General features: G+C 38.6%; 1 protein-coding gene across 1 annotated transcript in view; it reads left to right on the top strand.

Annotated features, from left to right (window-relative positions):
• The window catches only part of LOC131977480 (phosphatidylinositol 4,5-bisphosphate 3-kinase catalytic subunit alpha isoform-like), a 31,411-nt gene extending 18,715 nt beyond the window's left edge, over window positions 1-12,696 (top strand). Inside the window, exons 14-26 of the mRNA XM_059340805.1 lie at window positions 173-297; window positions 516-597; window positions 1,116-1,280; window positions 1,595-1,698; window positions 1,826-1,997; window positions 2,293-2,399; window positions 2,506-2,627; window positions 3,169-3,247; window positions 3,369-3,539; window positions 4,554-4,671; window positions 5,262-5,413; window positions 6,552-6,714; window positions 6,854-12,696. Of these exons, the coding sequence (XP_059196788.1) occupies window positions 173-297; window positions 516-597; window positions 1,116-1,280; window positions 1,595-1,698; window positions 1,826-1,997; window positions 2,293-2,399; window positions 2,506-2,627; window positions 3,169-3,247; window positions 3,369-3,539; window positions 4,554-4,671; window positions 5,262-5,413; window positions 6,552-6,714; window positions 6,854-6,961 (1,668 nt within the window). The 3' untranslated portion in view covers window positions 6,962-12,696. The remainder of the gene's footprint in view (window positions 1-172; window positions 298-515; window positions 598-1,115; window positions 1,281-1,594; window positions 1,699-1,825; window positions 1,998-2,292; window positions 2,400-2,505; window positions 2,628-3,168; window positions 3,248-3,368; window positions 3,540-4,553; window positions 4,672-5,261; window positions 5,414-6,551; window positions 6,715-6,853) is intronic.
• The last annotated feature ends 190 nt before the right edge of the window (window positions 12,697-12,886 follow it).

Raw genomic sequence — 12,886 nt, 5'->3', positions numbered from 1 at the left:
GTTGTCTGTCTCTATGTGTCAGCCCTGTGATAGTGTGGGGACCTGTCCAGGGTGTACCCCGCCTCTCACCCAATGTCAGCTGGGATTGACTCCAGCCCTCTGCGACCCGAGTTCGCATAAGCGGTTAAGAATAATGGAAAATGGATATTTTTTTCTTTCTGATGTTTTTCAGAGCAACCGGTCAGCCAGAGATCACGCCTTAACAGATAGCGACTCTGAACAGATGAGACAGCTGAGTAACAGAGACCCTCTTTCAGAAATCACTGAGCAGGAGAAAGACTTCCTCTGGAGACACAGGTAACCTCCCAACCAACAAATATAACACTATACTATTTTACCATATAACATTTTAAGGTATAGCTTTTTTTAAGTTGGGTTTTAGGAGCTACTTATAATACCTAGTCAGTGTATTACCTGCAGTAGATGGAGGTCAGCATGCCCCCAGATTGAAGAAGCAGGCCAGGGTAACGATATGGAAGCTAAGCATTGTATTGCTGTTGCTCTTTTTCTACCAGGCACTACTGCATGAACATCCCTGAGATCCTTCCCAAGATCCTTCTCGCAGTCAAATGGAACTCCAGAGATGAAGTAGCACAGGTAAAGCCATGCCATTTCATACCTGCTTTTCTTGATAATGATTTTAGTTATTTTCAAGAAAATCATAGAAAATGGCTAGATATCAGCTCTTAAATTAAACTCTTATGAGCTATTTTTGTTGCTATCATTATATTTGTCCAAACAAATGTACCTTTAGTTGTACCAGGCATTAAAATGAACAAGAAATTGAAGAAAACAATGGTCTTATAATTTTTCCATCACTGTATATAAACTCTTACGTACTTAATCTGTGTCAGATAATCAAGAAGGAACAGAGTAAAAGAAGGATTAATTCAGCTCAGCTGTACCACATAGTATTTTTAATTGAATTTTGAAAAATGGAAATAGAAAAAAGCTTGGCTTGTAAGTACCAAATGAAAAGCATGTTGTAGTAAAAATGTATTCCATGTTAATCACTTGTGTCATCTCGGAAATTACACCTAAAAACCTTAAAAATACTTGTGCATACTGTACACACTGTGTATTGATTCACATTTTTGGGTTTGTATGTTTCCCAGATGTACTGTCTTTTAAAGGAATGGCCATCTATCCGTCCTGAGCAGGCCATGGAGCTGCTGGATTGTAACTATCCAGACCCCATGGTCAGGCACTTTGCTGTACGCTGCCTTGACAAATACCTGACTGATGATAAACTGTCCCAATACCTCATCCAGCTGGTACAGGTAGGTCCAACCAGAGAGTCCAACTATTGAAAACAAGGAACGGATTGACAAATTATTGGCGTAAGAAGGAAGACATTGAGTACCTTTCTGTAGCCTGAGTGTCCTTGGCAGCCAGGGTTTCTGTTGGAAAGTAGCTGTCCTTTTGTGTTCAAGACTTTCCAGTCTTTTTAGGTTGTATTTTGTGCTTGGTGAATAGAGACTCCATGGTGATAGACATTATAGAGTGTAAAAAGTGACTCATCTAAACCTCCACTCTGCATCTCCTCTTGCTGTTTCCCTCCAATTTTCCCTTCCTCTCTTGCCTCCTGTTTTAGGTATTAAAATATGAGCAGTATCTTGACAATCCCCTGGCCCGTTTCCTCCTCAAAAAGGCCCTGACCAATCAAAGGATAGGTCATTTCTTCTTTTGGCATCTCAAGTGAGTGCTTTTTCTTCATGTTTATGTACCTTCCTTTCTCTGTGTCTTTCTAGAAAGCTAAAAACTCATCTTGCCTCCCCTGCTTCCCACTCTCTATCTCTTTTTTCTCTTTGTGGCTTCCTCACAGGTCAGAAATGCACAATAAAACAGTGAGCCAGAGGTTTGGGCTGCTGCTGGAGGCTTACTGCAGGGCATGTGGCATGTACCTCAAACACCTGAGCAGGCAGGTAGAGGCCATGGAGAAGCTCATTAACCTCACTGACATCCTTAAACAGGAGAAGAAGGATGAGACGCAGAAGGTAAGGAGAGCGGCATCACATACACATATACGCACTTGTGCACTGACACGCAAGAACATAGCATAATTTATATTTAAACAGCCCATTAAACAACCACAGTTCAGTTGGGATCTGTGTCGTTGGTCATTATTTATTCAACAATTTGTGGCTTTGTTTAATGTGTAATTAAGTCAGAGTCGTTACCCTATACAAATGCAGTCATTTTTAGAAGATTCTTTTTGTGCATGCGTGTGTATGCGGTTGTGTGCGTACACAATTATGTGGAAATGCATGTGTGTGTGTGTGCCTTGTGGAGGTCCAGATGCGGTTTCTTGTGGACCAGATGAAGAGACCGGACTACATGGATGCCCTGCAGAACTTCACCTCTCCTCTCAACCCTGCACACCAACTGGGAAACCTGAGGTCAGAAGCAATAGTGAATGAGCTTGTGTGTGTGTATGCATATGTAGTGTTGCAATAAAAAAAGACTGACATTGTTAAATACCTCAAATTAATTTGTGCTGCACAGGTTAGATGAGTGCAGGATCATGTCATCAGCCAAGAGACCGTTGTGGTTGAACTGGGAGAATCCTGACATCATGTCCGAGCTGCTCTTTCAGAACAATGAGATCATCTTTAAAAATGGAGATGGTAACACACACATACACATGAATGTTGTAGAATATAACATAAATGTGTCAATGGTAATCACAAATAAAAAGGATTATGGAAAGCTACTGTCTTATTGGAGGTATTGTTTGCACCAACCTGACCAGATTTTTTTTTAAATCCTTAAAATTGTTGCAAAGAAATTTTGGCATCAACATGCAAAGAAATTTCGGCATCAACATACACTTTAAGACATTGAAACTTTTTATTTTTCTCCCTCACCCTTACCACTGTATGCTGTTGAGAGAAACTCTGAAAGCTTTATCTCAGTTTGCACAGGGAGACCAGTTTGCTCCTCCTGACTTGTGCTATAAAATGATGCACCATATTTCCCAGTCCCAAACCTAAATGTTGACACAAGTTGTTAAGTGCTGTTTACAGGCTGCAGAGCTTTTTGGTATTGATTGTCTACTACAATAAACATACTAACATCTCCCTTATGCTGTCTATATGTATTATCTGTCAGCAACCCAGGATGTTATTACTTCTAACTGCCTTTATTGTGTGTTTGTTTGTGTTGTAGATTTGCGACAGGACATGCTGACGTTGCAGATCATTAAAATCATGGAGAATATTTGGCAGAATCAGGGACTGGACCTTCGGTACTCCTCTCTCTCCTGATATCTCTATATACCTCCTTTTCTCTGTATCTATTTCTTTACTTTATAACTCTTTCCTGCCTCAGTGCATGGGGCTAAGAAAATCTGTTTTGTTTATCTCCAGGATGCTTCCTTACGGCTGCCTGTCATTAGGAGACTGTGTGGGACTAATTGAGGTGGTTCGCAGCTCCCACACCATCATGCAGATTCAGTGTAAAGGAGGCTTGAAAGGAGCCCTGCAGTTCAACTCAAACACTCTGCATCAATGGCTTAAGGACAAGAACAAGGGCGAGATGTGAGTTCTTCTTGTCTGATATTATATTTGATGGCATCTTTGCATCATTAGACAGTATAAAGCATTAGAGTGCATTGTCAATGGGTCCCCTGAGGGAAAATCTGCTGCCATTTAGAGTTACAGCCCATTTACTTATGCCTTTATTTAGTTTCATGTAAATGCTTTGTTTAATTAGATTTTTTTTTTTTTAAATCTAATTTCTAATCGAGTGTGCTAGTAAGAGCACACTATATACTATCCACCAGGCTTCTTCTTATTCTTCCGTTTCTTCCATGTTTTTTTTGGTTGACTACTCTTCCCGGAGTTTTGGTCGCACATACACTAAAAAATCAACCGGCACGGCCATGACAAGTGTGCTATGACTTTTCTAAGGGTTTCGGAAAACTGTTCTCAAATTATTCTGCAAAAACACGCCAAAATAATCCCCCCAATATTACCTTATGGAGAGTCTAGAGTGGATGATGTAGATGCCACTCTTCTCACTCACATATGTCTGCTAAAGCTGTCAGAGTTATGGTTTGGGCGTAGGACGCACAGATGCACCACCACCACGCACCCACAGCCTCATAGATGGCCATGTTAAAAATGCAGGAAATTTCTGGAGGAAAGCAGAGATACCAGTTTCTTTTGATTGCTCTAAAAAAACAATTTCTTCATTTTTCTCCACAAAACACATATGTAGACATTCAGGAAGAACTCAGAATGCTTAAAGTAAAGTCGGTTCAATGATAGGAGCTACAGTTTGGCTAAAAATGCTTTCTGTTCGAGGGGAACTTTCAGCTGTTTTTCTCTCTCTCAGTGTTGTCAGCTGTGGTTGATTGTTCCCCCAAGCCTGACTGTGATTAACTTTATTGACCTCTCTGTATAACAACAGTGACTGTCAATAATACAGTTTGAATGTCGGCCATTTTATCAGAGACAGACAGACAGAGAGACGTGGGCCAGAGTCAAGCACAGTAGTTTCAATTAGAATTGTGTCATTGCTTTCTGGTGTGTGTCTGTTTGTTTGTGCAGGTATGACATGGCTGTGGAGCTGTTTACAAGGTCCTGTGCTGGCTACTGTGTAGCTACATTTATCCTCGGGATAGGAGACAGACACAACAGCAACATCATGGTCAAAGATGATGGACAGGTAACTTGTATATTCATAAACTGTCTAAAAGAAGTGGACGTAGCCAACGTGCATCACACATTGGTTTGTAGACTCCCATTTTGAAGCTTCAAGTTTGGCGTTTTGGCCGTCCACATCTTGGTCTTTGAAACCAGAAGTGGCCATATTTGGATGGAAGGGAGGATCTGGGACATACACACCACACAATTTTGATCAAGGCTGAACAGGTTACACTTTTCACACATGCTTTACATACACTATTTGAGATATGATTCACATTAAGCACATCCATGCAGAGTTCACACATAATCACTAACAAGCAGAATGTTGTAATCCAAGTTGGATTTTAGAAAGGTTTAAACATAAGTTTAATGTGATTTTTATCTTCTAAATTTAAATAAATGTATTAGGAATGTGTTTTTGTCCAGGACTTATTTGACAAAATAGATAATGGCAAATACTCATCTCTATAAAATAACTTGATGTTGATGTTGATTATACAGATACTGTAGGTATATATACTGTAGATTGTACTTTAGAGGACTTTTACCTGTCAGAGAGTTACTAAACATTGACTTCATTCTTTTTTATTTTGTTCTGCTCCCTTCCAGTTATTTCATATAGATTTTGGCCATTTCCTGGATCATAAGAAGAAGAAATTTGGCTACAAGAGAGAGCGAGTGCCCTTTGTACTGACACAAGACTTCCTCATCGTCATCAGCAAGGGGTCCCAGGAGTGTGCAAAGACCAAAGAGTTTGAGAGGTACTGCAGCATTGCATCTTTTCTTTTATCTTCTTTCTTTTCTTATCTTTCTTTTTCTTTTCTTTTTTTATCTGCCACCTGTAACTAGTATCAGTCAGTCGGTTGGCTGCTTGATCCCCAAAACTTGGCTGTCGTGAGATGTGTTTTTCCTTAGCTAGGTTTAATAGATGACATTGTTTTATATCATTTGGAATGGATGTTTGAATGTCTTTTTTTACTTCACACAGCACAGACCATTTTTCTTGCCTCACTTTTTTCAGTTGGGTACGTTTCCACTAAACTTGCCTAACAGACGCAACCATGATGGCTCTTTGAAAATTCGTCACTGCTTCATTAAATAAGAAAACATAGCAATCAGCTAAAGTAGCTTCCTTCCTATCTGAGACGTGTTGAACCAAATTTGCTACATGCAATATCCTTTCGCTTCGGTTTTGACGTATTTAGGCCTGTACCAAGAGGAAGCTGTTTTTTCCCCATCTGTTTAGTTTAGCCTTTAAAAAACAACATTTCTGTTGCAGTACACACGTGTATTAGCGAGCAGTCTAGCAACAACTTAAAAGCAGAATTTATTACATTTATATTAACACAGTAACAAAAAGTCTATTGCACCAAATTACTTTAAGGAAGGGTGAAGTGGATTTAATTAAAAAAAGACAAACTAATTTAATCTGATGAATCACTTCAATTGGGAATTTCTTTCTTTCTTTCTTTCTTTCTTTCTTTCTTTCTTTCTTTCTTTCTTTCTTTCTTTCTTTCTTTCTTTCTTTCTTTCTTTCCTTCTTTCTTTCTTTCTTTCTTTCTTTCTTTCTTTCTCTTTTAGATTGATGATGTCATCAAAATGTGTGAGACAGACATTCAAAGCTTACTTCAAGAAAATTCAATAGAAGCTTCAAATATATCTATCTATCTATCTAAAAAAGACATTCGTTACAGTTTGCAGAGACTGGAAATCAATCAGATTTGTTGGCTTTGGGTGGGTGTCATTGCCAAACGCTGAGCTTTCGTTACTTTCTTTTTTCACTTGTTGACTTGTTGCTTCTGTGACTTCACTGCACTGCAGCATCTAAAAAAACATATACCAATGTTCATTTTTTTATTTATTGTATTTTCTCACATTCCCGTGTCCGTCTCCCTCCAGGTTCCAGGAGATGTGTTATAAAGCCTACCTGGCTATCCGGCAGCATGCTAACCTCTTCATCAACCTGTTCTCCATGATGCTGGGCTCTGGCATGCCTGAGCTGCAGTCATTTGATGACATTGCCTACATCAGGAAGACGCTGGCCCTGGAAAAAAGCGAACAGGTAATAAAGCTGTGCTCATATCCTTTCTGTTCTGATGCTATTTTTGGTGTGTTTCAGGTCTCACATTCAGCTTCCTGAAACCTCTGCGAGATTATTTAATCTACTTATGTAACTATTTTATTTTTTCTGCTTTTTGCAGGAGGCGTTGGACTACTTTATGAAGCAGATGAACGATGCTCACCATGGAGGGTGGACCACCAAGATGGACTGGATATTCCACACAATTAGACAGCATACACTAAACTGATCTCCTGCACACAGAGAAAGACCCCAGTCCCACAGTGGAGTAACACCTCGCTGATGATGGAAATTTGCAGGTTGATTTTTTTTCTTTCCTTTTAAAACACCAACACCATGTCTATTTATTTAAACGAGGTTCCTGTTTTCCTGCATTTTCTTGCCATGATCATCTGTCGTTTTCTGTGGTCGTGACGTCTACAAGAGAGCGTTGTCCTCATGTCCTGGTGAAGGTGTGCCCGACCCGAGCGATGCTTGCATTCAACTATTCTTCCTCAGTTTTTTCCCAACCGGAACAAACTGGGTGAGGAAGGACATTTTACCACTCCACCCTGCTGCTTGTGCTGGAAAACACAAATTGGACAAATCAGCGTAGACACATCCACAGATTTATAAATGTAGCCACAAAGTAAGTTCAACTTGCTGCCCTTCTGCTGTAATACTTCTGCTCTGTGGCTCCGGTCGAGAAAGGAGGTGCTTGGGAACCATTTTTATCTCATCACTGCTGAGAAGATAGCGGGCACAAGGAGCTGTCTAAATTATCTCACATAATAAGCAAATGTGTTGCACCGTGCAGGATTACTGGAATATTGGGGCTTCTATGATGACTTGGTCTTTTACCCTCTTTGTGGTGGAGTTGCCCTCCAGAGCTGATTTGGTGTCAGTTTTTCCAGCTTTTCCACCAGAAATGTCACAGCTCAAAAACTGGTTTCTGGGTTGTTTAGCTTAAAAAAAAAGGATTTCTGGGTTGTTTTGCACAGCTCTACAATCTGCAGGTGTCAATGAAAAGCACTCCACTCTCTGGGACATTTGTTGGTGGTGCAGCTTTCTTGCATAAACTTCAGGGTGATGATGCCTCTCCATCGAGAGAAAAAAAAAACAGCACTTAGAATTACCAGATTAATATACAGATTTGTTATGAATGTATTTATGTATCTAGTTTCTTTCAGTTTTTACACAAGCAACTCTCCAGAAACACACATTTGTTTGTGTAATATATATTTTTGTTTTTATTTAAATCTATTTGCTTCCTTCTTCTGACTACTCGGAGTGCAACAGCTCTCCCCTTTTCGTTTCGACTATAGAGTTCTGCTCATGTTCGTAGATTTACATTGCTGATGCCTCTTTTGCCTTTGTTACTTTTAAGTTAAGTATCCCATATGACCTTATTAGTAGCAGCTCACTTTGTGTTATTTTGGCAAGTGTTCAGCCCTACTTGGATTTTGTAAACATTCATTTGTTGAGGATACAATTTGGTAAGAATGAAAGTGCCAGTCTCACATTTTATGAATAATGGGACCTATTTAAAGCCTCCGGCTGTCTGTTTTGTTGGCAAGCAGAAGCCCAGGAGAATGTCACGTCTTCCTGTTGATAAAATGCCTTGGCATCACAGCACAACACTGCACAACATCGCACACTGCTAAGCCCAACAAACTCTGCTTAAATAAGTTGTAGTAAGCAAACCATGACAGTTACTATTAAAAGCAGAATTTTACCTTCCTTCTGTAACATATTTTATTTCTAACCATGTCAGGTCATCACACATTATAATGTTAAAATGTCAACTCATGGACAAAGCGTATTTCACTTTTGACACCTTTTGGACAGCTTTCACTGAGCCCATAGCACTTAGTATTTGAGCCATGCTCTCAGTCGCCATGCACTTTTCATGCTCTACACTCTTTTATTTGATTTTTAAATTTTTACAGGTTAACCCAACAGAAACATTTGAGTATGTCATGTTTTTAACATTTGTGAGTCACAGTGAAGTCACAGTGAAGTGGCAGTTGCGGCGTCTTTAGTGAAACATGTGAAACACTGCATTTAGGCAAGATTTAGTTATGAGAAGAAGTTGAACAAATCTTTCAAATTTCATTGGATGGCTTTAAAGTGGGCATAGTTTTGCCCTAAAATGCTTTAGTGGATTGTTTGTCACCACTCAAATCTCCATTACCTGTTAGTTGTATAACTTATCATCACAATTACTTTACCTTGAAATAGTATATCTATGAGTTTAAAATGAGATAAAAATATAAAATATAAAAATATATTATTATTTTAAAGAAAGATTGGATTTTCTAATAAAATACTTTAAATCAAGACTACAATTAACACAGGATTACAGTTTGGAAAATACATTTTTAAAGTCCATTTTCTACTTTACAGAAACAGAACCAGTGTTCACCCTCACTCCCATTCACACACATTCATACCAGGGCAGGGGAAAAGAAATGAGGAAGGAAGGAAAACAAATGAACATAAGATAATAAGTTATGAGTATAGTAAAGATAAATACATTTTTATTTGTTGACTTCTTCATTGATAGCGAGGTGTCAATATGTTGCCAGGTTTTATTGAAGGTCTTGAAGGATCCTGTAAGGGGGAGAACCCAATCTGCTCAAGCCTGATCGATGCACTGCCGTATGTAATGAATCCGTCCATTATTAGTAGAGAATAAGCCTCCTAGCAAGCAGAGTGATGAATGCAATAACATGTTTAGTGGTGTTGGGCATTTAAACAAATAGGAAAATGACAATGAGGGGGTCTGCTGTTTTACCCACAACCCCAATAACGAAGGAAAAAAATGTGCATATAGTCAGCGGGTTGTTGTTTACATCTCTTGCTACATCAGTTCTGTATAAAAGGCGTTTTTACCTTGAGTGGCATAAAATGTACAGCTTTGTTAGTTGAGTTGAGAACTTTCCGTACGGTGTGCTTTGTTAAGAAGAGAATGTAGTATTTTACAAGAGAAGGGGCCTAAGAGCAGCCTCAAATGCCGCCAACGCCTTCACAATATAGCTAGAAAGACACTTGGATGTGAGCGTAACTAAATCATTATCTCAGTAACCCGACAGTACGAAACTCAATCTACCAGCGGAAAACAAAGTCAGCACTTTGTATGCTCAGCTGTTGATTGTATCGAAAAGCCAAAAAAAAGTGGAGGTGTGTTCTGATGTAGTGAACTAATGGCTAGAATGTATTTAATTGATATGAAAGCATGGAACTTATCTTTTTAACATTTTTGCATCATTCATGTTTTCTTTCTAAAGTCAGATGCAGTGTCACTAAACAGTAGGGTATCAGCAGAGAGCTCTTCTCTTATTTTTCTTAACGTGCCAAATCAGGCATGACTGAGGCCTGTGAAAGCCAATGCTGGAATGACATCATGCAGTAAGGCATATCAGTTACAAACTTTAAAAAAGGAAAAGGTTGGAGTTTGCACTTACAAATTATAGTTCTCAATGCCTTTTTGTCCAAAAGGACTCTGTAAGAAGAAAGTTAGCCTAGTACGCATGTTTCTCAAGCAGCATAACCAGTGAGTGTGATGTACATTAAGCAGTGTGTATGTACAGTTACAGTCAAGCCTCTTTTCTATGGTGGGCTTCATGTGTGACAAACCTGTAGTGTTGTTATCTTAATTATCGTTTCCCATGTATCCTCCGAACTGATTGTGTGCGTGACTGTTTGCATTAATTGTCTTTCTGTACAGGTTGCAGAGCTTCATTGGCAGGCCCCAATGAAAACCCACACTGTATGTATGTATGTATGTGTCCATGTGTCTGTGTGAAGACACTAACTGTTGAAGTGGTGGTGTCTCTAAATGTAAGCTACCCCCCCTCCACTGGCTGGTCTATGCCAGAGAAGGAAAAACAAAAAGTTTTTTGCATCGTTTGTAAGGAAACGTGGCTTTTTTCATACATAAGTTGTAAATGTTTTTACTTGAAATGCCACAAATCAGAACCACAGCTGTATTTAGTTGGTTTGAAGTTGATATGGGGGGCTAGTGCAGTGTCTATTTAGTACCGATTGTGAGAGTGTGTGTGTGTATTGTACTGTACATAAGCACCGAAGGTTGAAGCATTGTTCCCAGACTGTTTGTTTGATACTGGCAGTGAATGTTACTGGTGCCACAGTCATACATTTCAGAGTGAAGACACAGCTACTTCATGATAATGAAGGTTGTGCTTGAGTCCAAATTTCTCAGATCAGGTGCAGTAAGAACTGTGATAAAGTATCTTATGGGATATAATAAGATTTAATCATCTTGAGTCATAAAATCGTAAGAATTCTCTCCAGCAGCTAAGTTAGTTCTCACCTCTTCTCAGAGGTTCCTCAAAGCTCTCCTGGTCTCAATCTTTGGCACTGAATTGGTGCAGGAATCATAATTGTTGCACTTGTTTTTCTTGCTTAAAGTGAAGGTGGCTTTTTATCTCTTTGTGTAAAGTCACAAAATTTTTACAATGAAAACACAGGCCAACTGTAAAATTACAAACCTTTCTGTATAGATCAACAATCTGCAGCAGGTTGACTATCATGATCAATAATCATTTCACTTGCTGTTTTACGAAGTTCGATGAAATTGTAAATATTTGATCTCACTTAAAGGGACACTTCAGTATTTTTCACCGTATTTTCCCATGGTTTTGTTCTTCTTTGTGACTAATGGGGACAACAAGTTTTGAAACTGGTGCGGTATTAAGTGAGATTGCTGCAGCTGGCAGCCACGAAATGAATTGCAATGTATTGCAACGGCTCACCGTCAATGTACGGCCACTAAAAGTGCTTGTTTTTGCCACTCAGATTGTTGTAAGTGTCCAACAACATTACAGAAAGGATTCTACAGAGAAATAAGACCTTTTTCTTTAACAGTGGAGAAAACAAGCATTTTAGTGGGTATACATTGACGATGCACAATTAAAAAAGTATTGCATTGCTCATTACTTGATTAGTTAATTTAAAAAATTGGAAAGAAGAATCTGGATCAAAAAATACTGGAGTTTCCCTTTGAGCGAGAGGATGGGAATCCTTTCTTCATCCATTGCTAAAACAATCATATTGATCTGAGATGTGATTCCAACATGAACAGTGGGCACAATAACATGAATGGCCACAAAATCTAATGCAATATCCGTGCAGTAAATACTACTCTTGTGAAACCTCTAACATTCTGTTTTTGATTGGTCTGTTCCCGTTCCTTTCTGTTCCCCTGATGGTGTTCATGTTATTCTGTCCACTGCCTGTATGATTATATTGGACCTGATATTTAGTAAGTTTAGTAAAAGTTAGTTTTTTCCTTTCTGTAAAGCAGCTAAAACATTATCAAACTCACAGTTACAACTGTTTGTTTTAACACAAATTGTGATTTTAGAAGCCCTTTTGATGAAAGTCAAAAGTTTCAAACTGTAAAGAGGGAAAATATGACTAATCATGAAGATGATTGATCATTTGTGATCATTTTTGAGGCTTCAGAAGTATCCTGAATTGTCACTTTAAAGAGAAGTATTGACTAAAAGGTCTGTGGCTTCATGTTTTTTTTTTGTATGCAGTGCTCTAAACTACCTTATAGTTTGTCGCTAATATATTTCCACAACATGCCATGCTGTCAGAACCTTAACCTATGCTATGAATGAATGTACAACGGGCCAATGTATTGTTTTTCACAGCCTACCTGCATGAGATTGGGTTAAAATTAATATTTGTCTTCTTGCTACATTTTTATTTGTTGTTGTTTTTTTAATTTAGTCTGAAAAGCAGCCATACAGATATTTATAAATTACTGCCTTAAGTTAGCTCCATGTAGGAACAGTTTCATCGTCACAATAACCTGCATTTTTTTTTTTTTAATGAAAGTATATTGTGTTTAGTTTTTGGCTCCCCGGTCACAGAGTAAAGGTTTGTACCCTGATTGACTGACTGGTCATCTGAGTGTTCTGTGAAGATGTACAAATAAATTTGTTAAACATTCACCCGTCTGTGTTTGCTATCGCACATTTGCAATTTGACCCTACAGTATGTCTCTTTATTAAATCATTCTTTATTCAATAATGTTTTGTTTGGTCCACCATGTTCAGCTTTGACTATTTTAATGATTGATTTTGTTTTATTTACACAGCTCCCACTTTCAAAATCTTTGGAGTTTAGAAGTTGGATTCTT

The sequence above is a fragment of the Centropristis striata genome, chromosome 9, assembly GCF_030273125.1.
Source record: "Centropristis striata isolate RG_2023a ecotype Rhode Island chromosome 9, C.striata_1.0, whole genome shotgun sequence".
NCBI classification, from domain to species: Eukaryota; Metazoa; Chordata; class Actinopteri; order Perciformes; family Serranidae; genus Centropristis; species Centropristis striata.
This window is presented reverse-complemented; position numbering and strand designations above follow the sequence as displayed.